The 26,031-nt window shown below is 40.3% G+C and overlaps 1 protein-coding gene across 1 annotated transcript in view; it reads right to left on the bottom strand.

The window, feature by feature from the left end:
* Window positions 1-13,511: 13,511 nt before the first annotated feature.
* Window positions 13,512-26,031, bottom strand: part of mapk10 (mitogen-activated protein kinase 10) — a 94,734-nt gene continuing 82,214 nt past the window's right edge. Inside the window, 4 exon segments of the mRNA XM_030148615.1 lie at window positions 13,512-13,761; window positions 20,380-20,422; window positions 20,424-20,458; window positions 25,302-25,365. Coding sequence (XP_030004475.1) covers window positions 13,619-13,761; window positions 20,380-20,422; window positions 20,424-20,458; window positions 25,302-25,365 — 285 coding nt within the window. The 3' untranslated portion in view covers window positions 13,512-13,618.

Below are 26,031 nucleotides of genomic sequence, written 5' to 3'. Positions count from 1 at the left end.
TGGACATCAGGTCTCACACGTGGACATAAGGTCTCACACGTGGACATAAGGTCTCACACGTGGACATCAGGTCTCACACGTGGACATAAGGTCTCACACGTGGACATCAGGTCTCATACGTGGACATCAGGTCTCACAGGCCTCCTCTGGGCCCCCCACCCCCACCCCCTCTATGGAGACCACGTCCCATTTATCCAACCTGCTGCTGGTCATTGCAGGACGTCTGGAATGTGGATACAGGGGAGACCAAGTAGAAGAAAAGGATGTTTTTTTTTTAAGTGCCTGAACAGCTGAAGGAGGAGGGGGTAGCTGTATTTCTCATTTTGCACCCTTCACCGGGAAATAATAGGCTTAAGCCGAGCTGCCAGTGTCACCTGGTCCTGTGAATTCCACACAAAGGAGCAGATTATGGACGGACGGAGACAGAGGGGAGAGGACAGGAGGGCACCACTGGGATGGGGCAAGATTTCAGGACATGACACTTGATTAACAAGAAATCTGATGAATAAAAAGGCATTTTCATGTGAGTCTGGATTATTTTCTTTTGTGAGGAGACGACATTTTTTAACATAAGTAACCACCCTTTGCATTAACTTCCTCAGACCCAGTTATGGGTTTTCTGTCCACATTTGTGGACCAGAGTTTCACAACTTTGTACAAAAAAAGAAAAAAAAGAAAAGAAAAGTGTCCACCATAAAGGACATTCCATAAAAATGTTAAAAACTGCATCTGAAAAAACTGTTGCATCCTGATGTTTCCAATATAGACACTGATTGAATAAAAAACAAAAACAGCTTATTGTAACCCAGGTCTCTGACCAATTTTGAAATTATTTATTATATAATTTCCAAAGTGCAACTGGAAGTACTGTCAGTGTGTTTATTTATTTATTTTATTTTTTATGTGTGCCTGCTCTACCTGTGTGGCCGGAAACAGTCACAGTATCACCAGATTAGAGCACCAATCAGAGCAGGGCTGAGGCATAAACAGGAAGTAGAGCAACAGGAAGAGGAAGTAAGAGAGAGAGAGAGAGAGAAAAGATGGTAGAGAGAGCTGTGGAGTGGACTACAAACATGGAGTCATACAGCTGGTAAAAGTCAGCTGTTGAACTGATGTGGTAAAAGTCACCTGTTGAACCACATTTCTGTTCTTGGACACTTCAGTGTGCAGATGTGTTTTCTGCTACAGTTCTACTGAGGACAACTGAAAGGGAAAAGAAAGACGGGAACTCAACTCCTGAACTGGTCAGTTGTGTTGCTGTTGCCGATAGCCTGTTGCCGTTAGCCTGTTGCTATTGTCCCTTGTTGTTTCACGGTGCACTGCTCTGGTTGCCGTTGCTCTATGTTGCCTACCGTGTGTATAAGTCTGTAAACTGCACGGACCTGTGCCGCGGTCCTTATTTAGCGGTCGCTGGTTAACGGACGCTAGTTAGCACTTAGCGTTAGCACTTAGCATTAGCGCTAGGTTCGTAGCTGTTTCCTTGCAATGACTTTATGAGACAAAGATTTAATATTGAGAAAAATACCATTTTTTGTGAATTTGACACTGAGTGTTTAGAACATTTGTGTTTTGCCTGCTCATACACCAGGGGCCTCATGTAGAAAGTGTGCGTACGTCCTTTTCACACTCATGTTCAGATGTACAGAGTGACAGGAGTGGAAATGTGTGGTCCTTCACTCCAACTCCACAGCTGGAGTTCACAGGTTTCTAGTGTCTGGAATCTTTGGAGACACTGAGAAACTGTTATTAATGTGACAAAGGTCATTCCTCTGATTGATGAGCACATCAGAGAAACACAGAAGAACAGTGAACACACTGACACCACATCCTACTGCCACAGCACCACAACCAACCAGAACCAACCAGAACCAGACCCTGGACCCATCAGTGCCAGTCCAGCCTGGGAGGACATTCAGCAACAACCACATGAAGAGACAAGGACACAACATTCATTTGTTGATAACTGTATTTAATCTAATATTAATGTCTGTCAGAACATTTGAGTCGGTCCAGTCGCTCATTGACTCCACAGACTGTCCTCTCTCTGTCCTCTGGTGACCCGGCTCAGGTCAAACCCATGTGGGTCTGACGGGCATCAGCAGCTGGGTGTTGGTGGACCGGAGGACCAGCTAACACAACAGAAGCCTCTGTGACAGGAGGATGATCCTGGGTCTGACCCACTTCTGTCTCATTGTTGAAAATAATAATTGGAGTGAATAAACAGGAGTCCCAGTCTGTGATCTCCTGACATGATCACACATGAACCTTGATCTAGTTTATCTGTGATCAGACTGTTGGATGACCCGTAGAATGAACTCCTGTGTGAGTTCCACTAATACTGAATGTAGATGTACCTGGGGCTGGTCCCAGTCAGTCCTGTCACACCAGTGTCACCCACAGTATCGTCGAGTCTCTGCTCAAACGGTCTGAGTTCGTCTCTGTTCTTCTTCTGGAAGTACTATCCGTAATCGATAAAACTGGTTTAATGTTCACTATGGATAAAAGTGACCATGCATTGGGGATATTAAGTTTTGTATACTTAAAGTGAAAGTATGGACTTTGGATTACTTTGGAGAAGGAATTTGATGTCAAAACTTGATACAGCTGTAGATTTGTGATTTATTTGTGGTTTATTTGAATGTGTTTGGTTTGATTAACATTAACAAAGAGTGGATGTCATTAAAGTTGGCCTTGTGTTATCCAGGACAGGTTTTTGTCTGGTGATTGGAAACCCCAATGGAGAGCGAGGAAAAAGAAGAACTGGGATCAGCTGAACTGATCTGATCTACCAGCATAGTAGGCACACATACACACACACACACACACACATGCGCGCACACACCTACACACACACACACACGCACACACACACACACACATGCGCGCACACACCTACACACACACATACACACACACACACACACACGCACACACACACACATGCGTGCACACACACACACACACACACACACACACATGCGCGCACACACCTACACACACACATACACACACACACACACGCACACACACACACATGCGTGCACACACACACACACACACACACACACACACACATGCGCGCACACACCTACACACACACACACACACACACACGCACACACATGCGCGCACACACACACACACACACGCACACACACTGCTCAGCCCAATTCCCTTACTTAGTTTTGGACTCTTGACTTTTTGGACTCTTGACTATAACGGACTACTTTATTTTTCTAGAGTTTTGGACTTCTGACTTTGTTTTTTTTGTTTTTCGTTTTCTTTATTGAATTGGAACTGATGGTAAACCTGTGTGAAAGTTTTGTCGTATGAAAGAACAGAAAACAGATCGATCAGATTGAAACTCTTTAAGGTGCACCCAAATTAAAAATTATAAACAGTTGTTTTTTTTCTGAACAAAAGAACATAATACAACTGTTTGATCAAACCTTTGTTTTGTATATTGTAAATATTTTTTTGTCAATACATGGTACCACTTTTAATTGCAACTTACGTCTCCTGGTTTCATTGCAGTCTGTGCATCCATTAATTATTCCCTCGCTCTGGCTGATCCTGGAAAACTTCTAAATTTTCTTAACATCCATTACTGAACTAGCCTACAGCAAAGCCACCTGCTAATGCTAATCATTCATTCCTAATTATATAGCATTTGCTACATTGTACTTTGCTGACATTTCCTGGGTCTGAAGAGGTTCATGGTTTTAATTGAAATAAGTCCTCACTGGTTTAGTCAATATCATGTGTTTAAAAAAACAAAACAAAAGCAACATGTTTAAAGTTAAGGGGTGGTTGTGTGCTGTTTACTTTTATATAAAACAGAGGGGGGCAGCAAATACTTAGATTTGACAGCTGCTCTATAATAAATATTTGGTGTTAACCCATAAAGACCCAGCGCTGTTTTTGTGGTAGTTCCCAAATTATTTTTTTTTGTCTATATTTAACATTTCTTAAGTGATTTGTTACCATTTATAATGAAATAATGTTCTGTGTTTTACATTTTTCCAGTGAAAATCAGGTATTTTCCAATATTTAATTTACTGATCATGTAGGTGTTCATAAAAGCTTTGAATAAACTTAAGGGTTATTATATCAAAAAACACAGAAAACAGAAAAAAGTGACTTTTTCAGTCAAATCTCATTAACTGACCATAAACCCAGTGTGTCCATCCACTGTCATTGATCCAACTCCATGGGTTTGACTGGTGAACCAGTGTTGTAGAAGATGACAGTGTTTCCATGGTAACTACAGAGCCTCTGAACGTCCAAATGGGTCATATCTGATGACCATGAAAAGATGAAGAACTGTATTTGACACCAATTATTTACATGGATTGATAGGATTAGTGGATCAACAGGTATTAAACATATATCAGGTGGTTTTGGTCAGTGGTGAACGTTTAGGTCTTTATGGGTTAAAGCTGTAACATGATACTTTTCTATTATTAAGCTAGCTAAATCATGTCAAATAAGAACTCTGATGATAAAATGAAGGAAATTTCAATATGGACATATTCGGCAGTATACAGTATATTACATGCAAATCTGTTTCTTTTTTTTTTTATATATATAAATGGTGAGTGCACTGCAAAAATCTAAAGCTTACCAAGTGTATTTTTCTCATTTCTAGTCCAAATATTTCATCACACTTAAAATCAGACATAATTACTTAAAGAGTAACTTTTCAGTGAGATAGAAGAACTGATTTTTAGACAATAGATCTGGAAAATCTGATTTCAAGAAATCGTACCAAGATAATTTTCACTTGTTCCTTTGGCAGATTTTTTTGTTTGAATTAAGAAAAAAAAAAAAAAAAATGGAATTAAGTACTGGTAAAAAAATGATTGATAAGCAAACAAACAACAAAAAATAAATAAATAATAGTAATAATAAATAAATAATAATAAAATGAGATAAATAAAACAAATGAAATGGAATTATACATGCTCAAAAAGGAGGGGGAAGAAGTAAAAACTTACGTATTCTTACCCCCAATTTCTGTTCCTTACGATCACTATATAGCAATTATTATTTTGTATGAATATCAATATAATAATAATAATAATAATAGTATAACAATATCACACATCTTTTTCCCTATATACACTAATATGATAACACCCATTTACAAGTTATCCTACCAGATATTAATAAAACTAAAAAAAAAAAATTCAAACAAACACATATACATATGTAATATAAATAGATATAATATTCTATATTGTCCTATATAGTAACATAGTAATACTATTTTCATATATCCATATTTAAACTAGATATTATTAGCACCTTGTAACCCACCTTGAATTTTAATACAGTTCAAAGATCAGAGCTCGGTCTCATCCTGTGTCACCGTTTTCCCACTGTTTCTGCCAACAAATACAAATGATGCCAGGTATTAGACTGGGCCCAGATCTGCAGTGCTGACATGGGACTGGATCTCCAGTACATACATGGGCATCACAGTGGGTGGAAACAGGTGAGCAGATGGTACTCTATGGGGAAGGAGCCACAAACCACTAATATAGGCACATGCACCCCAGGTAAGACACACAAAGTGTACACCATTTGTCCAAGATCAGAGTTTTTGTTTATTTTCAGTCACATACATATACTATTTTTACATACACAGTTCCTTTAAAATGTTGTGTTTACAATAACAGCGTTCAGTAATTTTTTTTCTTTTGCGTTTGTTTTGACTTTATTTGAAACGCTAGAGCCTGCTGAAGCTTTGAGATCAGCGTGAAACATACAGTTTTTTTCATAATTGTTTTTTTTTTTTTTTGTAATTATTATTATTGGTTTTTTTTCCCAACCTGACAATGTCAAAAGAATGATTCAGTAAAACAGCACGGAGTAAAAGAAAAACAAGAGAGAAGGAGCCGTAAAAGAATCGAAGAACAACATCACCTGATTCAGATGAGCTATACAGGGTTTTCAAAGTCATTTTTAAAGTTCCACATTTTTCAGTCCACATTGAAACATTTTAGCATCACCTGACCTTTGCAGTAGCTTGCCTCCCTGTCTGAGTGCAATAAAGTGTTTATTGCATTGTTGGATTGTTGTTATTTACAATATGACTTGGAAAGGAAGAAATGAAATATCAATTATCTATGGATCACAAGTACTAAAACTGAAGGTTTAATGTTGGCACAGCTGAGTACAAGATGGATACTAAGAACGAGTGGCATGGACTTCTACTTGGCAATGATGTCTGCCTGAAAGTGACAATTCAACACATAAATGACACTAATCTGGCTAAGCCTGAATCCATAAGAGATTGTATTTTAGGACCTTTGTCGCATAAAATCAGAACAGGATCAGACACGTTTTCCTCAAATCCTAAGGTGATGTAATGTGGAAACACACATGAACGACTATATCAAAGCAACATTCTTAAAAACAATCACACAAAAGTCATGATCGTGTACTGAAAAAAACAAACCAAAAAAAAAACATCCAGATATCAGATCACACTTTCCACTTTCAACCTTACAGCAGACAGTTTGTGTTGAACGCTGGTTTATTTGAGATCACACACACTGATGACAAAGCAGAGCAGCAATGATGTGCATAACGGGAAGAAAAAAAAAAATCATTTCTACATTCAGTGCTGACAACCCAGCTGTTTCTAGACTAGAATCACCTCTACATACTTTAGGCGCAGTGTGTACAGCCAAAAGCACCTTTTTACAACAGAATTGTCTGAAGGGATGTCTTATTAAAAAAGATCAAAAAATTCACATTCAGAAAAAAATGGAAAAGTGTTTGTACTCTGTGACCGGAAACATGTGACCATACTGTACCATAATCAGAATTTAGTCATGATGGTTAAAAATGCCCTGTAGAAAAACTGCAACAGTACTGTGAGTATTTAGTGTTGGAGGAGTCGACTCACGCGCCTGTGAAGAAGTTCATCAAACACGTAGGACTGTTAAAGTTGCACCCTGTTTGGAAAAGAATGGCCCTGGCCAGACCCTGAACAGAAAGCACAGCTAGAGCTGAACTGGAGCTTCTTCTGGAGACTCCAACCCTGGCTGCATTACCCTCTGAGCCCTGTGGAGGCGCTGTAAGTCTGCATGTGTGTACGCTGCATTACCCTCTGAGCCCTGTGGAGGCGCTGTAAGTCTGCATGTGTGTACGCTGCATTACCCTCTGAGCCCTGTGGAGGCGCCGTAAGTCTGCATGTGTGTACGCTGCATTACCCTCTGAGCCCTGTGGAGGCGCTGTAAGTCTGCATGTGTGTACGCTGCATTACCCTCTGAGCCCTGTGGGGGCGCTGTAAGTCTGCATGTGTGTACGCTGCATTACCCTCTGAGCCCTGTGGAGGCGCCGTAAGTCTGCATGTGTGTACGCTGCATTACCCTCTGAGCCCTGTGGAGGCGCTGTAAGTCTGCATGTGTGTACGCTGCATTACCCTCTGAGCCCTGTGGAGGCGCTGTAAGTCTGCATGTGTGTACGCTGCATTACCCTCTGAGCCCTGTGGAGGCGCTGTAAGTCTGCATGTGTGTACGCTGCATTACCCTCTGAGCCCTGTGGAGGCGCTGTAAGTCTGCATGTGTGTACGCTGCATTACCCTCTGAGCCCTGTGGGGGCGCTGTAAGTCTGCATGTGTGTACGCTGCATTACCCTCTGAGCCCTGTGGAGGCGCTGTAAGTCTGCATGTGTGTACGCTGCATTACCCTCTGAGCCCTGTGGGGGCGCTGTAAGTCTGCATGTGTGTCATTGTACACGAGCCACAGGCAGAAAGAGTGTTAACAAAGTAGCTATGTGAAGTTAGTATGTCTCCTTTTTTTTTTTAATTTTTATTTTTTTAGGGAGAAAAGGGAAGGCAGTTATGTACAGCCATCGACCGTGTGCATAAAAGTTAAGAATCCGTACAAAAACAAGAGCTGCAGCAGCTGGAAACCAAAGCTTAGAAACAAATCAACCTTAATAGTGATTACACATACATCCTTAAAGAGAAAATGTGCTGATATTCAACTGGAAAAAAATCACAGAAACAGCGCTAACCCTTTTTCTGACTCCACATAAACAATATTTATATGGCGGCCATTTTTCTTCCACTTTCATTTAGCCCATTAAACAACACAATGCAAAATTGCAAATGAAAATAAGCCAGAACATTGCTCGTTATCTATTATTTTAATTTAAAAAGTCTTCTCTGTTGCATCTCTGCTCCTATACATTAATTTAAAATGCCTAATGATTTGCACTGTATTGTATTTGAGTGTATTTTTGCTCTTGTCCTACATATCCCCATGATTTTTGGACTTTATTATTATCCTTGTTGAGAGTTTGTAATTTTCACAAGTTCAGTTAAAAAAAAAAACACAGTGCTAATGTTAGCATTCAACTCCTTTGTAGCCAATATTGGTGCCTAATACTATTACATGATATGGAAGAAAAGGGGGAAAAAATCATTCTGAAAAATCTGTCTTGCTATAATGTCAGCAAGAAAAGTAGTGTTAGCTAGGGGAGTGTTAGCTGTTGTTAGCATTAGCTTTCACTTAACGGCTTCAGTAGGATATTGTTTTTCTTAGAAATATGGTCTGATATGCATCCAGATGTACTGTTTTTGTTTTCACAGTTTAAAATTAATACGGAAGCAGTGAAACGCTGACAATTTATTAATGAGTTATTTGCATTCATATGACCTGAAGACTGCAGCATGACATTATCCTTCTGCTAGCATTATACTGGACATAGCTTTTTAATCTTGTTAATGTTTTTAATGTAGAATATTTAATTTTACCCTCTTGTGGTTCTTCATTTATATTGACATACATGATGTTGTTTTATTCCACTCCTTCATTTCGCATTTGACAGCATCATGTTCTGTTGTTTCTGCCGTCTCCACTGTGATACATTTGAAGTTAGTCATGATTTCATGTTCGCAGCACTCATCTCTTATTGTGGTGTGTTGTTTTCTATGTTTTTATTCTGCTGTTGTGCACTTTTGCTTTGTCTGTCAAAGCACTTTGTAAACTCAGGTTTTAAAGGTGCTAGTTATTAGTATAACATCAAAGCAAAATGGCCGCCATATGTATATGGTCTAGTAACAGGCAGTATGAATGTCTGGAGTTTACCGGCATATTTAATATTCTGTCAAATATCTTATTAGCATGTAGTAAAACCCAGTAAAAGCGCTCATCAGTTTTCATATGCAGACTTGTATTTTCTGTTTTGTTTACACAGTAAGAGCTGAATTATTACAGTGGAAAACAAGGACATGTTTTTATTGTAAGAAAAGCTAATGTATTAGAAAAGCAAAACAAGGACAATGTAAGAGAAGGAACATTTCACATGTGAGTAAAGAGCATAGAATGGAGATGGAGATGGACAGTGAGGACACTCAAATGTAAAGCCAAAATGTCTCCGTCGCCCCCTTGTGGTAGGCTGCAGTACAACACCGTGTTATGTTTTGGCATTTCAAATTGAAAACTCCAATTACATGGACAATACTTTTTTCCCATTACAGATTTTGGACTTTGTGCTAAAAATCAACATCTTCTGATCTGTTTGTTCTAAGGTAACTTATTTGACATATAAGAATAGGTGATAGACAGCTGTAAGGACCAATTATGCACCAGACTGTGACAGCCGCGATCTGTCTTTAATTCATACACAGTGGGAGGAGACGGTTTTGTTCTGTCTATCCTTATATACAGTCTATGATTAAGACTAGAATGAGTGATGAATATGCACTGAGCCAAGCAGTCTGAGGCAAGCACCTGGATATTACACTATGAAATTAGGAGTCACAAGCTAAAATGTGTATCCTACAGTGTGTATGGATTGCCATCATCAGGCTAAACCAGGGGGGTCAAACTCATGTTAGTTCAGTTCCACATTCAGCCCAGTTTGATCTGCAGTGGACCCAACCAGTCAAATAATAACAGTGAAAAAAGGAAAACTGGAAAAGCGAACAGAGAGCGCAGACCCCTGCCAAAGCAGATCAGCCCTGATCACCACCAAAATGGAATCATTTGTTCCTTGTGCCAGTATCAACATTTCCTGAAAATTTCATCCAAATCCTTCCATAACATTTTCAGTTATGTTGCTAACAAACAAACAAACAAACGCTGCCAAAAACATAACCTCCTTGGTGGAGGTAATTCTATTCTGAGCAGGTTTACATCCACAAAGTTTCCTTAAAAATCTGAGTAACACAAACAACTTGAATTGTCTGAAGAAAAACGAGTGCAATTTTAACAATATTCTGCCTCGGCTTATCAGTTTATCATTTACACATATGCGTTACAATTGCACAAAACATTTAGTAACAGGCAGAATATCTGTAAAACTGCATTTACTTCTCTTAAGACATTTCCGTTTGTTCATATTTGTTCAGGTTATTCACATTTACAAATATTTTCATGTAATTTTACTTTTTTACACTAAAAAAACAGAGAAAATGTGGGGTTGTCATTATTTCTAGGTTATTCTGATAATATTTTACTGGTTCTGACCCACTGGAAATCTAAATGGACTGTATGTGGCACCTGAATTAAAATGATTTTGACACCATTGATTGTTAATATCTTCAGTGTAATTTCACAAATTCATCCCGTGGGCCAGACTGGACCCTTTGGCGGGTCAGATTTGGCCCCCGGGACGCATGTTTGACACCTGTGGGCTAAACCATCAATTTTACTAGCATGGTGACAGTGAAGAGAGTTTAAGATAGAAAAAGAAGAAGCTAAGGAACAAAATTACTACTACTAATAATAATACATTTCTATACCTGCTTATTTCTGTTCAAAAACTGCATCCTTCCAAAAAGGCACTTGCCATATTCAGTTTACTTCCAAAAAAAATAAATAAATCATAAATAAATCTGCATGTATTTGACACAATGGTTAAGTAGGCTCTATATGCAGTTCCCTTTAAGTCAGCGAAAACACGAGTCAAACTGAGAACAAAACCAAGCGTCGCTACGAGGCTAACACTCACTGCCCACCTTTAACCTGCAGAGCATCATCACCAAAAACCTCCATGAGTTCACACAAATAAAAACCCAGTGTTTCCTTATTGTCAAACAGGCCCGACCTCCTGTGCCAATGAAAGGGGTTCATGATATACAATGACATGCAGGGCTGTGGTCTGTCAGCCGGGGGGGGGGGGGGGGGGGGGGGTGAAGGAGGGACCATCATCACACACTGCCAGCGGGAAGAAAAGGGACAATACACACAAAGTCCTCAGAAACAACATCTGATGACAGAAATAAAAACATTGTCATATTTTTGCGTACTGACCCTTTCAGTCCTGAGCTCAGCCTTTTGACATTTACACACACGCACTCGCTCACACTTCCTCTTTCTTCTGTGAACACCCCCATCATGTATCTGGAGTTAGTTTACATCGTATATTAACAGAAGTCTCTATACAGACTTGTTTTAGCATACAGTGAGATTAGCATTGTTTTAAAATCTAATCATGCAGGACTACAGCAATAGGCGGGGGGGGGCAACTTAGGTGGAAAGCGGTGATGTGGCAAGGTGCGCTAGTCAGAAAAACAAACAGACAAATAAAAAAAACCCCATTAAAGTAAAGAAAAAACCCAAAAAACTCCCAGTGTACTGGCCGTCAGTCCCACTCTGTGTGCACTTCAGCTGTACAGAATTACACTATTTACAAGCAGCACGGGGGTGGGGGGGGGCTGCTCCGTGTGTGCGAGCGACTACAAATCCCTGCAGAATAACCACATAAAAACACACAAATCAGGCAACCTTACATCATCGGGGGGGGGGGGGCTATGTGGAGTGGGTGGGGTAAGGGTGCCTAAGACAAAGCCTAGAGGTTAAAATACAGCAGTGTCATTATATAAGGACTGGTTCAGGAGGAGGGAAGAAGAGGAGAATGACATTTCTATTGTACAATAGTTGTGAGCAAAATGTAGGGATGGGAATCGATAAGAATTTAACGTTTCCGATTCCATTATCAGTTTTACTTATTGATCTGATTCCTTATTGATTCTCTTATCGATTCTCATTGGCTGAGGGAATAAAAGAGTTCAAACAGGTGTGTTTGCACTAACTGTCTGTTATATTTCCATCTGCACAGAAAATAGAACTTATACAGTATGAACTAAGAATAAGAACAGATGACACTGGGCCTGGTTGGTGGTGGTGGTGGGGGGGGGGGGTACAGTGACAGTGAAACTCCAGACTCTTTACTAATTCCTCTATTTCCTCATTTCCACTACGTGGAACCGGTTCCACTCTGCTCATCTCCTGTTGTTGTGCTCCTCATTTCCTTTCCCCTACCTTCAGACACTTGTATTTGAGGGTACAACGGTTATTGTCCACACCAGAACCAGAACTGGGCCCAGATGATGGCCTGGTGTTCACTCTGACACTAGATTCACAAGCACCGCTGAGTAGAGAATCAGATGAATCCCATGTGGACGAATGTTTGAGCAGACTGGAGGGATTCCACCTTTAGAAGAAATGGAAGCTTTGACAGAGTTCAACTGGACCTGGTGTGGTCTGTGTGGACCTGGTGTGGACCTGGTGTGGACCTGGTGTGGTCTGTCTGGACCTGGTGTGGTCTGTGTGGACCTGGTGTGGTCTGTCTGGACCTGGTGTGGTCTGTGTGGACCTGATGTGGTCTGTGTGGACCTGGTGTGGTCTGTGTGGACCTGGTGTGGTCTGTCTGGACCTGGTGTGGTCTGTGTGGACCTGGTGTGGTCTGTCTGGACCTGGTGTGGTCTGTCTGGACCTGGTGGGGTCTGTGTGGACCTGGTGTGGTCTGTGTGGACCTGATGTGGTCTGTGTGGACCTGGTGTGGTCTGTCTGGACCTGGTGTGGTCTGTGTAGACCTGGTGTGGTCTGTGTGGACCTGGTGTGGACCTGGTGTGGTCTGTGTGGACCTGGTGTGGTCTGTGTGGACCTGGTGTGGACCTGGTGTGGTCTGTGTGGACCTGGTATGGTCTGTTTAGTCCGTTTCTGCCTTAACTCCATGTTGTCTACGTTCTGACCAAAACCATGCAGCGTACACGTGACGTCATTGCGTATACACAACGAAGGCAGAATCGTTAAGCAGAATCAATAAGCAGAATCAAGAAGCAGAATCAATAAGCAGACAGGCAAACGATTCCAAGGAATCGAGCTACTGGGATCCGGTTCTCAAAAAGAACCACTTCTCGATTCCCATCCCTTGCAAAATGGCCGCCCACCTTGCCACAATGATTGGAGCTTAAATGCTTTTGTAAGGAGTTGGGAGACCAGCAGCCAGCCAATACGCACTTTACAGGAGATGCAAGTCCAAGCATTTGGTCGTTTTTGTTGGGATGCCATATACAGGATACGTGGGGTAATAGAAGCAAAGCAACTAGAGGATCATTAACATATATGTCAGCTCAATTATTTCAGCTTAAATACCACTGCTGTTTTGAATGACAATGCACAGGCTTTTTGATTTCATCATTTCAGATTCGGTGTGTTTCCATAACTTACATTTTTTTTAATTTTAACATATCGATTTTGATCTTTTCTCTTTTTTTTCCTTTTTTTTTTTTTTTTTTAAGTACGTTCGCTCGGTCGTTCTTGGTTCTTCACCTTCGGAAGAACATAGGGTTGCGCAGGCAGGCGGCTAGTCACCTGCAACACCCAAGGGGTCCTGCAGAGGTCTCCAGGCTGCTGTCAGTGTCTGAGGCCAGGGTCTGGTCGGTGGACATGGAGGAGATGTCGTTGATGGAGGAGGAAGGAGGGAGGCTCTCGCTGCTGTTCACGGCTGCACCTGTGCTACGGGAATAAACAGCAGCAGGAGGTTACAACGTAAAAAGAGTCAAAAGAGTGAAAGCAGCAGCAGAAATACAGGCAGGAAGGACATCTATTTGGAAAACTGCACAGTGGGGGGAAATATTAGCTGAAAGACGTCAACAATGTCACAGTCACGGTGCGTCTAGAACAGGGCTCTCAAACTCCTGTTCTTTCAGGTTCCACATTCAGTCCCATTTGATCTGCAGTGGACCCAACCAGTAACATAATACAATAATAACCTATAAATAATGACAACTGCAGATTTTGTTTTAGTGCAAAAACCCCCCATTAAATTATGAAAATACTTGGTTTTATAAACTATCCAAACAAAAAAGATGTGAATAACCTGAAAAAACTGAAATTTCTTCATAAAAATCAGTGTAATTTTCTCAGTCTTCTTCCTCCACTTCTCATTAGTCCATGTGCATTCTGGATCAGATCTCCAAAGACACTAAACACTGAGGAACAGGAAGAAAAGAGTTCAAACTGGACTGAATTTAATACAGACATTTCAGGTTGGACACATTTTATTGGTACAGGAGAGTTTGGAAATGGAAAGAGTTTCACAATTTAATGTGATTTTTTGCACTAAAACAAAGACAAACATTTGCAGTTGTCATTATTTACAGACATAATGTCATATTATTTTCTCATCAAACCCAGTAGTAAATCTGCAGTGGTTCTTCTGTGTGGGTTCTTCTGCTGTTCTTATTGGACTGTAGATCAGATTGGTCTGGATGTGGAACCCACACTAAAATGAGTTCCACAGCCTGGACTGTGGAATTTAGACACTTTGGAAATTCATCCCAGGGGTGGGACTGGAACCTTTGGGGGGACGCATTTGGCCCCAGGATGCATGTTTGAGAACCCTGTTCTAGAATGAGACAGAGGCAGTTAATGTTTAGTCCCACTGGGTTTCATAGACAGAGTGAGAAAGGCTGCAGTGTTTCAGCGATCAATAAGGATCTCAATCATTTCCACGCCAGCGTGAAGCTATTTGCCAATTCCCTGCACACAATTTTCTCCTATTAGTTATTTTATTTAACCCATTAATATCCAAACATCCACCTTTAACCTAAACCATCCACTGATCTAAACTGTTAAATACCTGTTGATCTGCTAATCCTATCAATCCATGTCAATAATTGGTGTAAAATGCAGTTTGTCATCTTTTCATGGTCATCAGATATGACCATATTTGGACGTTCAGAGGCTCCGAAGTTACCATGGAAACACCGTCATCTTCTCCAACATTGATTCTCCAGTCAAACCCATGGAGTTGGATCAATGACAGTGGATGGACACACTGGGTTTATGTTCAATTAATGACAGATTTGACTGCAAAAGTCACTTCTTTCTGTTTCTGATATAATAACCCTTGAATTCATTCTGAGCTTTTATGAACACATACATGATCAGCAAATTAAATATAGAAAAATACCTGTTTTTTACTGAAGAAATGCAAAATAAAGAGGATAATATTACAATAAACAGTGATAACCACATAAGAGAGGGTAACTGTGGAGGAAAATTCATTTGCGAACTGCCCCAAAAGTAGCCCTGGGTCTTTATGGGTTAATGTCATTACTGTAGACCAGAACAGGGTTGGTATGAATGTATTTGTGACATTTACAACAGCATCAGCTGTGGTGCTGTGAGTCTAGTGCAAGTACATTCAATTAAACAAGAAAAGCACTCAGAGAGCGCAGACAGATCAGTGTCCTCCCCCGATCACCACCAAAATTTAACCACTTCTTCTTTGTGCCAGTATCAACATTTCCTGAAAATTTCATGAAAATCCGTCCATAACTTTTTGAGTTATCTTGCACACAGACAGACAGACAGACAGACAAACAAACAAACATGCATGCGCACACAGCTAAGTGATCACTATACCTAGGTATAAAGGCTGGTTCAGAGTAGAATTTCCATTCTTGAATCAAAGTCCACGTGTTTAAAATTTGACAGGAACCATGTCAATAAAGATTTGGATGTTTGTCTCTTTTAACCTATAAAGACCCAGTGCTACTTTAGTGTCAGTTCCAAAATTAATTTTTCTCTCTATTTAACCTTTAAGTGATTTATCACCATTTATAATTGGGAGTGTAAGAAGATATCAGTTCTGCAATATATCGTGATATTTCATTTCACAACACTGTATAAAAAGTACTGTATCAATATTTTTAAGTATTTTTTCAAATGCAGATATTGTGGAGGTTTATTTTTGTTTTTTTTTCTTTTTGTTTATATTTTATTTATTATTATTTAACACTCTTATTAAATAATGTTAGTTCCTTTGTTGGTATCGCACTTAAACTGGAATGTCTGGAAAACAGAATTTCAGTTTGAACACAGTTGGAACATTTGGTGATAGAACATTAGATCCTGTTGGGATCAAATACAAATGTGTTTAGTATTTGTGCAGATTTCTGCTGGAATTTAATTCTTCAAGGAAATAATCATTTAAAAAAAAGAAACAAACAAAAAATTGCCTTTTTAACAGTATCATGATATATCGTGATATATCGTATCGTAATCCTAGTATTATGATTTATATCGTATCGCCAGTTTCTTTCCAGTACACAGCCCTATTTTTTATAATATTATCCTCTGTATTTAGTGGGGTTTTTTGTGTAAATGAGGTATTTTCCTATATTTAATCTGTTGATTATGTTGATGTTCATTAAAGCTCAGAGTAAATTCAAAGGTTATTAAATCAGAAACAGAAAAAAATGAAGAAAAAGTGACATTTTCAGTCAAATCTGTCATTAATTGAACATAAACCCAGTGTGTTCATCCACTGTGAATCAATATTGTAAAAGATGACAGCGTTTCCATGGTAACTACGGAGCCTCTGAACATCCAAATGGGTCATATCTGATGACCATGAAAAGATGAAGAACTGTATTTGACAGCAGTTATTGACATGTATTGGTAGAATTAGTGGATCAGCAGGTATTAAACAGTTCAGATCTGTAGATGCTTTTGGTTGACGGCAGATGTTTGGGTCTTTATGGGTTAAAGTGAACAATGGCTGCACACGCTACGAACAGTCTAGTTACGTTCAATCCATGCTTTCATTACAGGCTTAGACAGAGGAGCTGAAAACAGCACTTCATTAGATAAGAGCAGATAGGGCTGCTTTGCCAGTACTGCAGGAAACCACCGCTTTTCCCAGTCCAAGTAGTCTAATGCACATGTGCGGTGACGCAGGCCAATCATAAATCAGCGCTTTGTGTCTGGTCCTGTGGGAGCTAATTGCTTAATGGAGAGTGGTGAGCACTTTGGCTAACAAAACAGGATGAATGGCTGCTTCAGTTCCGTCAGTTTTTGTATTTATAGGTTTAATTAAATGACATCCAAAAGTCACCGTGCAGGAGGTGTATAGTAACTGTACAACTCCAGCCTGCATATGGTTGCATTACATTATGAATTAATTAGAAAGACTCAATCAATGAAGACAAAGTGGATGGTACTCTAAATGCTCAGAGTAAATGATGCCAATGTAAACAGTTCAAATGCTAAACATTTACTTTTATATATACTGTATATATGAGGTGTACATTCACAACCATGCACCTAACCTTACACATATCCCGTTCTGCCTGTATTTATCCTTATATCTGTACTAGACAGTTCGCTTAGTTCAGTCTCAACTGAATTCACAGTTGGATGAATTAAATCTGCCCCCCCCCCCCCAAAAAAAACCCCCCCAAAAAAACAGAGCAGCTAAAGTGATTATCATTGTTCCTGTAATAGTGAAAATAAAGATCTATTCTATTCTATTCTATTCTATTCTATTCTATTCTATTCTATTCTATCAAGTTGTATTGTATTGTATTGTATTGTATTGTATTGTATTGTATTGTAGTCTATTCTACTCTAAATGAACTGATGTAGATGACTGCGATCCAAAAGGTCCAGTTGTGTTGATGCTAAAGTTTCTTCCTGACAGGACCATCATGTGGACCATCCTGGACCATCATGTGTCCTCAGATCTGGACCATCATGTGTCCTCAGCTGTGGACCATCATGTGAACCATCATGGACCATCATGTGGACCATCATGTGTCCTCAGCTGTGGACCATCATGTGGACCATCCTGGACCATCATGTGTCCTCAGATCTGGACCATCATGTGTCCTCAGCTGTGGACCATCATGTGAACCATCATGGACCATCATGTGGACCATCATGTGTCCTCAGCTGTGGACCATCATGTGGACCATCCTGGACCATCATGTGTCCTCAGCTCCTGTCTTTACTGCTGCACTAAACCACTGTGGTCCGTCTGGAGCTCCTGCGCTGCGTCTGCTCCACTCAGCATCCACACCACACCAGGCCATCAGCTCCATCTGCTTAATTACTAGTGGGCAGCGAAAAAAGACTGAACACGCAAGAGAATTTACAGAACTGTCGTCGCTTATTGGGTTCAGTTAAATCCATGAACTCATCTTTGGCACATGTTGGATGCAGACTGACTTACATTTAGCTTTTATATATTTATTGTATATTTTATGCTTTATGTTTTCTACAAACACCTAGACCTGGGTAACTATATTCTGTTCTATCATGTACTATTGATTGAATGACACTAAAGCTGAGTGTGAGTCTGATCTGTGGTCTTAGATGCTGCTGTCTCTGCAATATTTGACTCACAATTTAGTTCATTTTTATTGTTTTTTTGTCTTTTATTATTTTAGAATGATAAATGCTTCCCTTTCCATGTTTGATGATAGTGGAGGTGGTAGAGCCCGGTCATGGAGCTCCATTGGAACATGTCTCTATACTGCCACACTGTGGACAACCTGCAGAACTGCACCTTTCCTCTGATGGACCCCAGTGAACCAAACCTTAAGCCAGGGGTGTCGAACTCATGTCAGCTCAGGGGCCACATTCAGCCCAGTATGATCTACGGTCAAGTAATAACAACAGAAACGTTGTCTCTGTTTTAGAGTGGAAAAAAGCAAAATCACATGATGAAAATGTTTATATCTACAAATTATCCTTTAAAAGCGACCTCAAAATATAACTCAGATCCTTTATTGTCAGTATATAGTACTTTTTTTTTTTTTTTTTACCACACACTGAAATTCAAACTCTGCTTTTAACCCATTTCTAGAACATGCAGGAACACAACATACACTGCAAACCAGGAGCAGCTATAGCAGGCACCCGGGGAGCAGATGGGCGGGTTGAGTGCCTTGCTCAAGGGCACATCAGCCAACATAAGAAAAATTATTAGAAAGATAATTATAATTAATTAATTACCAAGGTTCTAATAGTTTTGGATTTTTCATTATAGTTCAGTTTTATTTCGTTTTGACTTTTTTTTTCTCTAATTCAGTTCGTTTTAATTCGTTTTTAGAGCAGGTTTGATAGTTTATATGAGTTTTCTTTTTTTTTCTAAATGCTTAGTTTTAGTTTAGTTGTAGTTTAGTTTTAGTTGTAGTTCAGCTGTAGTTCAGTTGTAGTTCAGTTGTAGTTCAGTTGTAGTTCAGTGGTCTCTTTTCTCTTCTTCTCTGTGCTCCTATTCAAATCAATCCCAGACAGGACTCTGCTGCTTTAGTCTCCATGTTTCCAGGTAGAGTGGGGACCAGAAGACGACTGGAAACCACAAGTGAACACAAGTGACGGAGCAAAAAGTGTCGTATGGAGACAGCACAGAAAACTGAGAGAGACAAAGAAATCCATTTACTATCAGTCCGACATTGACAAAGATGAAAACGAAGGGAATTTTATCCATAATTTTTATCTGTTTTAGTTAGTTTTGTAAACACACAATACAGTTTCAGTTAGTTATGTTTTTTCTTTTAATTATAGTTCTTTTTTATTTCAGTTAACGAAAATGTTTTTCAATTCTAGTTTTCGTCATTTTGTTAGTTTCCGTTAACAATAATAACCTTGTTAATAATAAGAAAATTATAAGAAAAATAAGTGCAATTTTAACAGTATTCTGCCTCAGTTTCTCATTTACACATGTGTATTACAACTTACAGATCACAGTAAATCTACAAATACACAAAACGTTTAGGAAAAGGCAGAATATTGATAAAATTGCACATTTTTTGTGATAGGATACTTAGATGTTTAAAACAAAGATGTGATTTTTACTTTTTTACACTAAAACAAAGACTATTTTGGAGTGGTCATTATTTCTAGGTTGTTATGATAGTGTTTTACTGATCCTTTTGGTGATTGTTAATATGTTCAGTGTAATTTTTACATTTCATATCTTCATCCCACGGGCCAGATTGGAACCATTAGCGGGCCGGTTTTGGCCCACAGGTCTTATGTTTGACACCCCTGCCTTAGGCCACGATATGCTCGTACATATACACATAAAAGTACACAAACATGTTACTTATCATATTGTAATCAGAGGTTTAGCATTAACATATACCACAGTGCAGTCAAACATTCACTGGGCACAAAAAGACGACATTTACAACAACAGTATAAAAAAAGCAGATGCAGGAGACGGAGACACATGGTCAACAGCACAATGGGTTTGTCTATTTACAAGGGGAAGGAACTCCAGTAAGGTTATAGTAAATTCACTTACAGAGCGATTAGGGTTATGCACTGAGAGTACCTGAAGGTGAAGGCTGTCCCTTCACTACGCCATTCTTCGTTCTCCTCCTCAAAGTTCATCACCTCTTTATAGATTAATTCTGAAAAAGATCAAAGCAGGAAAAGAGAGATGAAAAACAGTCATTTATCCATCTGACCGTCCAAGATAATCTGTCTGAAATTGACTCATTATTTTATAAACATTCACCCATAAAGACCCAAACAGACACTGACGAACAAAACCATCTACACATCTATCTAAACAGTTTAGATACACTCAACAAAAATATAAACGCACCACTTTTGTTTTTGCTCCCATTTTTCATGAGCTGAACTCAAAGATCTAAAACTTTTTCTGTGTACACACAAGGTTTATTTCTCTCAAATATTGTTCACAAATCTGTCTAAATTTGTGTTAGTGAACACTTGTTCTTTGCTGAGATAATCCATCCACCTCACAGGTGTGGCAGATCAAGATGCTGATTAGACAGCAGGATTTTTGCACAGGTGTGCCTTAGGCTGGCCACAATAAAAGGCCACTCCAAAATATGCAGTTTTATCACACAGCACAATACCACAGATGTCACAAGTTTGGAGGGAATATGCACTGGTCATGCTGACTTCAGGAATCTCCACCAGAGCTTCTGCCTGTGAATTGAATGTTCATTTCTCTACCATAAGCCATCTCCAAAGCTGTTTCAGAGAATTCATGAAGAAGACTGTGTGAGGAAAATGGTGGTCACACCAAATACTGACTGGTTTTCTGACCCCCTGGACCACCCAATACAGTAAAAGTGCACATTTTAGAGTGGCCTTTTATTGTGGCCAGCCTAAGTCACACCTGTGCAATAATCCTGTTGTCTAATCAGCATCTGGATCTGCCACACCTGTGAGGTGGATGGATTATCTCAGCAAAGAAGAAGTGTTCACTAACATAAATTAAGACAGATTTGTGAACAATATTTGAGAGAAATAGGCCTTTTGTGTACATAGAAAAAGTTTTAGATCTTTCAGTTCAGCTCATGAAAAATGGGAGCAAAAACAAAAGTGGTGCATTTATATTTTTGTTCAATGTAGAAAGAACGATAGAACGATAGAACGACAGAACGATAGATAGATAGATAGATAGATAGATAGATAGATAGATAGATAGATAGATAGATAGATAGATAGATAGATAGATAGATAGATAGATAGATAGGCTTTGTTACAGACTCATGGTCCACATTAAAAAGCAAACTGATATTTGCTAGTATTATTGTAGTATTACAAACAGATAAATACAAACACAATAAAAACACAATAGAACCTCTATACTTTCCAGAGGCAGTGGTACCAGTTTTTCCAGAACACAGATGTGTAGCACACAGAACTATATGCAAGAATTGTCAGCAATAAAATTACAGTATTTTCTGAATGTTTCAGGCGACACATAAATGTAAACATCAGATTTCTCTGTTTCATACCTGTTGATCCATTAATCCTGTCAATACATGTAAATAACACTTGTCTACGAGTAAAATGCTTCCAGAAGAAAAGTTGTGAAATTTTACCACGTGTGAGTCACTGATAAAGAAAAATCCAGTCAAAAATACTGGCTGGCAGATACAGTCTTGGATCACGATGTGAAATTTGAGAATTAACAAAAGAATGGGTTTGACTCAGACGCAGTATTTGTCTGAGTTACCAGATGTCTAGTAGTTTTCATTTACGTTCCTCCAGGTGGTTGTTTTGGACTGTTCCTCGACTTCTGACAGACTTTGGAAAAACAGCATTTTCCTACCGTGCACCATCTTCAAAAAACTGTCAAACGACACACATTCATTTCTATTAATGATTTTAAAAGTATCATGGAGAAGGCAGTGAAGGAGGAACGCCACTGTTGGTGCCATTGTGGTTGAATAGTTCATTCATTCATTCATTTTCTGAACCTGCTTTATCCTCACTAGGGTCACAGGGGCGGAGCCTATCCCAGCCCCTTATGGGCGAAGGCGCGGTTCATGCTGGACATGTGACCAGTTCATCGCAGACTGAACATATAGAGACAAACACACTGTCACAGTCACACCTATGGGGGATTTAGATGAACCTATCAGAGCATGTGTTTGGATGGTGGGAGGAGCCAGACGACCAGAGAGAACCCATGCAGACACAGAAAGGTCCCACCCCGTGGACTAAAGGTCCCACCCCATGGACTAAAGGTCCCACCCTATGGACTAAAGGTCCCACCCCCATGGACTAAAGGTCCCACCCTATGGACTAAAGGTCCCACCCCCATGGACTAAAGGTCCCACCCCCATGGACTAAAGGTCCCACCCTATGGACTAAAGGTCCCACCTCATGGACTAAAGGTCCCACCCTATGGACTAAAGGTCCCACCCTATGGACTAAAGGTCCCATCCCATGGACTAAAGGTCCCACCTCATGGACTAAAGGTCCCACCCCCATGGACTAAAGGTCCCACCCTATGGACTAAAGGTCCCACCCCCATGGACTAAAGGTCCCACCCTATGGACTAAAGATCCCACCCTATGGACTAAAGGTCCCACCTCATGGACTAAAGGTCCCACCCTATGGACTAAAGGTCCCATCCCATGGACTAAAGGTCCCACCTCATGGACTAAAGGTCCCATCCCATGGACTAAAGGTCCCACCTCATGGACTAAAGGTCCCACCCTATGGACTAAAGGCCCCACCCCCATGGACTAAAGGTCCCACCTCATGGACTAAAGGTCCCACCCTATGGACTAAAGGTCCCATCCCATGGACTAAAGGTCCCACCTCATGGACTAAAGGTCCCACCCTATGGACTAAAGGTCCCATCCCATGGACTAAAGGTCCCACCTCATGGACTAAAGGTCCCACCCTATGGACTAAAGGCCCCACCCCCATGGACTAAAGGTCCCACCCTATGGACTAAAGGCCCCACCCCCATGGACTAAAGGTCCCACCCTATGGACTAAAGGTCCCACCCCGTGGACTAAAGGTCCCACCCTATGGACTAAAGGTCCCACCCCCATGGACTAAAGGACCCACCCCAATGGACTAAAGGACCCACCGCTGTGAACTAAAGGCCCCACCCCATGGACTAAAGGTCCCATCCCTGTGGACTGCTGTTGGAATGGGCTCTATGCTCCGCCCCACTACTTCCTGAACTGAAGGCAGCTCCTTTACTTCCTGTTTCTCATTCCTGGACTCACTGGTTAATCCAGGTGTGTCTGCTGCTTCTTGTTGGGACTGCTGTGGTCATTCACACCTGGATTAACCAGTGTGTCCAATAATGAAAAACAGGAGGTAAAGGAGCTGCCTTGAGCTCAGGAAGTGGTGGGGCGGAGCATAAGCCCATTGAACCCAGGACCTTCTGTCTGAGGCACCAGGTCTGACCGCTGCAGCACCGTGTGGGCCTGCTTGAATGGTTGTTGTTGTGTTTTGGTGTTGGTTGTGTCTCATGTGTGTGTTTTCTGTAGTTTGGACTCTGTATGGCTGCTACCTGGGCCAGGTCTGCCTTGTAAAAGAGATTCCTAATCTCAGTATCTAATCTGTCTATCCTAAACTCAGTATCTAATCTGTCTATCCTAATCTCAGTATCTAATCTGTCTATCCTAATCTCAGTATCTAATCTGTCTATCTTAATCTCAGTATCTAATCTGTCTATCCTAATCTCAGTATCTAATCTGTCTATCCTAAACTCAGTATCTAATCTGTCTATCCTAAACTCAGTATCTAATCTGTCTATCCTAATCTCAGTATCTAATCTGTCTATCCTAATCTCAGTATCTAATCTGTCTATCCTAATCTCAGTATCTAATCTGTCTATCCTAAACTCAGTATCTAATCTGTCTATCCTAATCTCAGTATCTAATCTGTCTATCCTAATCTCAGTATCTAATCTGTCTATCTTAATCTCAGTATCTAATCTGTCTATCCTAAACTCAGTATCTATCTGTCTATCCTAAACTCAGTATCTAATCTGTCTATCCTAAACTCAGTATCTAATCTGTCTATCCTAATCTCAGTATCTAATCTGTCTATCCTAATCTCAGTATCTAATCTGTCTATCCTAAACTCAGTATCTAATCTGTCTATCCTAATCTCAGTATCTAATCTGTCTATCCTAATCTCAGTATCTAATATGTCTATCCTAATCTCAGTATCTAATCTGTCTATCCTAAACTCAGTATCTAATCTGTCTATCCTAATCTCAGTATCTAATCTGTCTATCCTAAACTCAGTATCTAATCTGTCTATCCTAATCTCAGTATCTAATCTGTCTATCCTAAACTCAGTATCTAATCTGTCTATCCTAAACTCAGTATCTAATCTGTCTATCCTAATCTCAGTATCTAATCTGTCTATCCTAATCTCAGTATCTAATCTGTCTATCCTAAACTCAGTATCTAATCTGTCTATCCTAAACTCAGTATCTAATCTGTCTATCCTAAACTCAGTATCTAATCTGTCTATCCTAATCTCAGTATCTAATCTGTCTATCCTAATCTCAGTATCTAATCTGTCTATCCTAAACTCAGTATCTAATCTGTCTATCCTAATCTCAGTATCTAATCTGTCTATCCTAATCTCAGTATCTAATCTGTCTATCCTAATCTCAGTATCTAATCTGTCTATCCTAATCTCAGTATCTAATCTGTCTATCCTAAACTCAGTATCTAATCTGTCTATCCTAATCTCAGTATCTAATCTGTCTATCCTAAACTCAGTATCTAATCTGTCTATCCTAAACTCAGTGTAATTTTTGCATTTCACATTTTCATCCAGCGGGCCAGATTGGACCCTTTGGCGGCCCTTTTTTGGTCCGCGGGCTGGATGTTTGACAGCCCTGTATTTACAACACATAAATTCCATAAATTCTGCCCCAGATGTCCCATGTTTCTGCTGAGGACGTGCTGTTCACACTCATCTGTCAGATGAAGCAGGAAGTCTCACCTTTCCATTCATCAATGGAGTGTTCTCTCTCATCCAGCTGTTTGTCGTAGATCTGAGGTGGAGGCTGAAGGACAGACAGACAGAAGGACAGACAGACAGACACACAGACAGAAGGACAGACAGACAGACACACAGACAGACAGAAGGACAGACAGACACACAGACAGACAGACAGAAGGACAGACAGACAGAAGGACAGACACACAGACAGACAGACACACAGACAGAAGGACAGACACACAGACAGAAGGACAGACAGACACACAGACACACACACAGACAGACAGACAGACACACAGACACACACACAGACAGACAGACAGACACACACACAGACACACAGACACACAGACACACACACAGACACACACACAGACACACACACAGACACACAGACAGACAGACAGACACACAGACACACACACAGACAGACAGACAGACACACAGACACACACACAGACAGACAGACACACAGACACACAGACAGACAGACAGACAGGCAGAGACAGTTATTACTATCAGATGAAATTCCACTCTGTCTCACATACAGCAGACCCTTATATTTAGCAGAAGTCTAGAATCCAAACATGATGCATCAGTTTGTGCAAACTCAAAGTGGTTCCAAACTAACAGAGGCATGTAGCAGGAAAAAAGGCAGGACATGAAAAAACAGCTGTATGTCAGCAGACTGTGGAGCTTCCAGTGTGTGTGTCAAAGCAGGCCAGTGTTT

Source organism: Sphaeramia orbicularis, chromosome 12 (assembly GCF_902148855.1).
Source record: "Sphaeramia orbicularis chromosome 12, fSphaOr1.1, whole genome shotgun sequence".
Classification (NCBI taxonomy): Eukaryota; Metazoa; Chordata; class Actinopteri; order Kurtiformes; family Apogonidae; genus Sphaeramia; species Sphaeramia orbicularis.
Note: the sequence above shows the minus strand (reverse complement) of the source record. Positions and strands in the feature narration are given on the sequence as shown.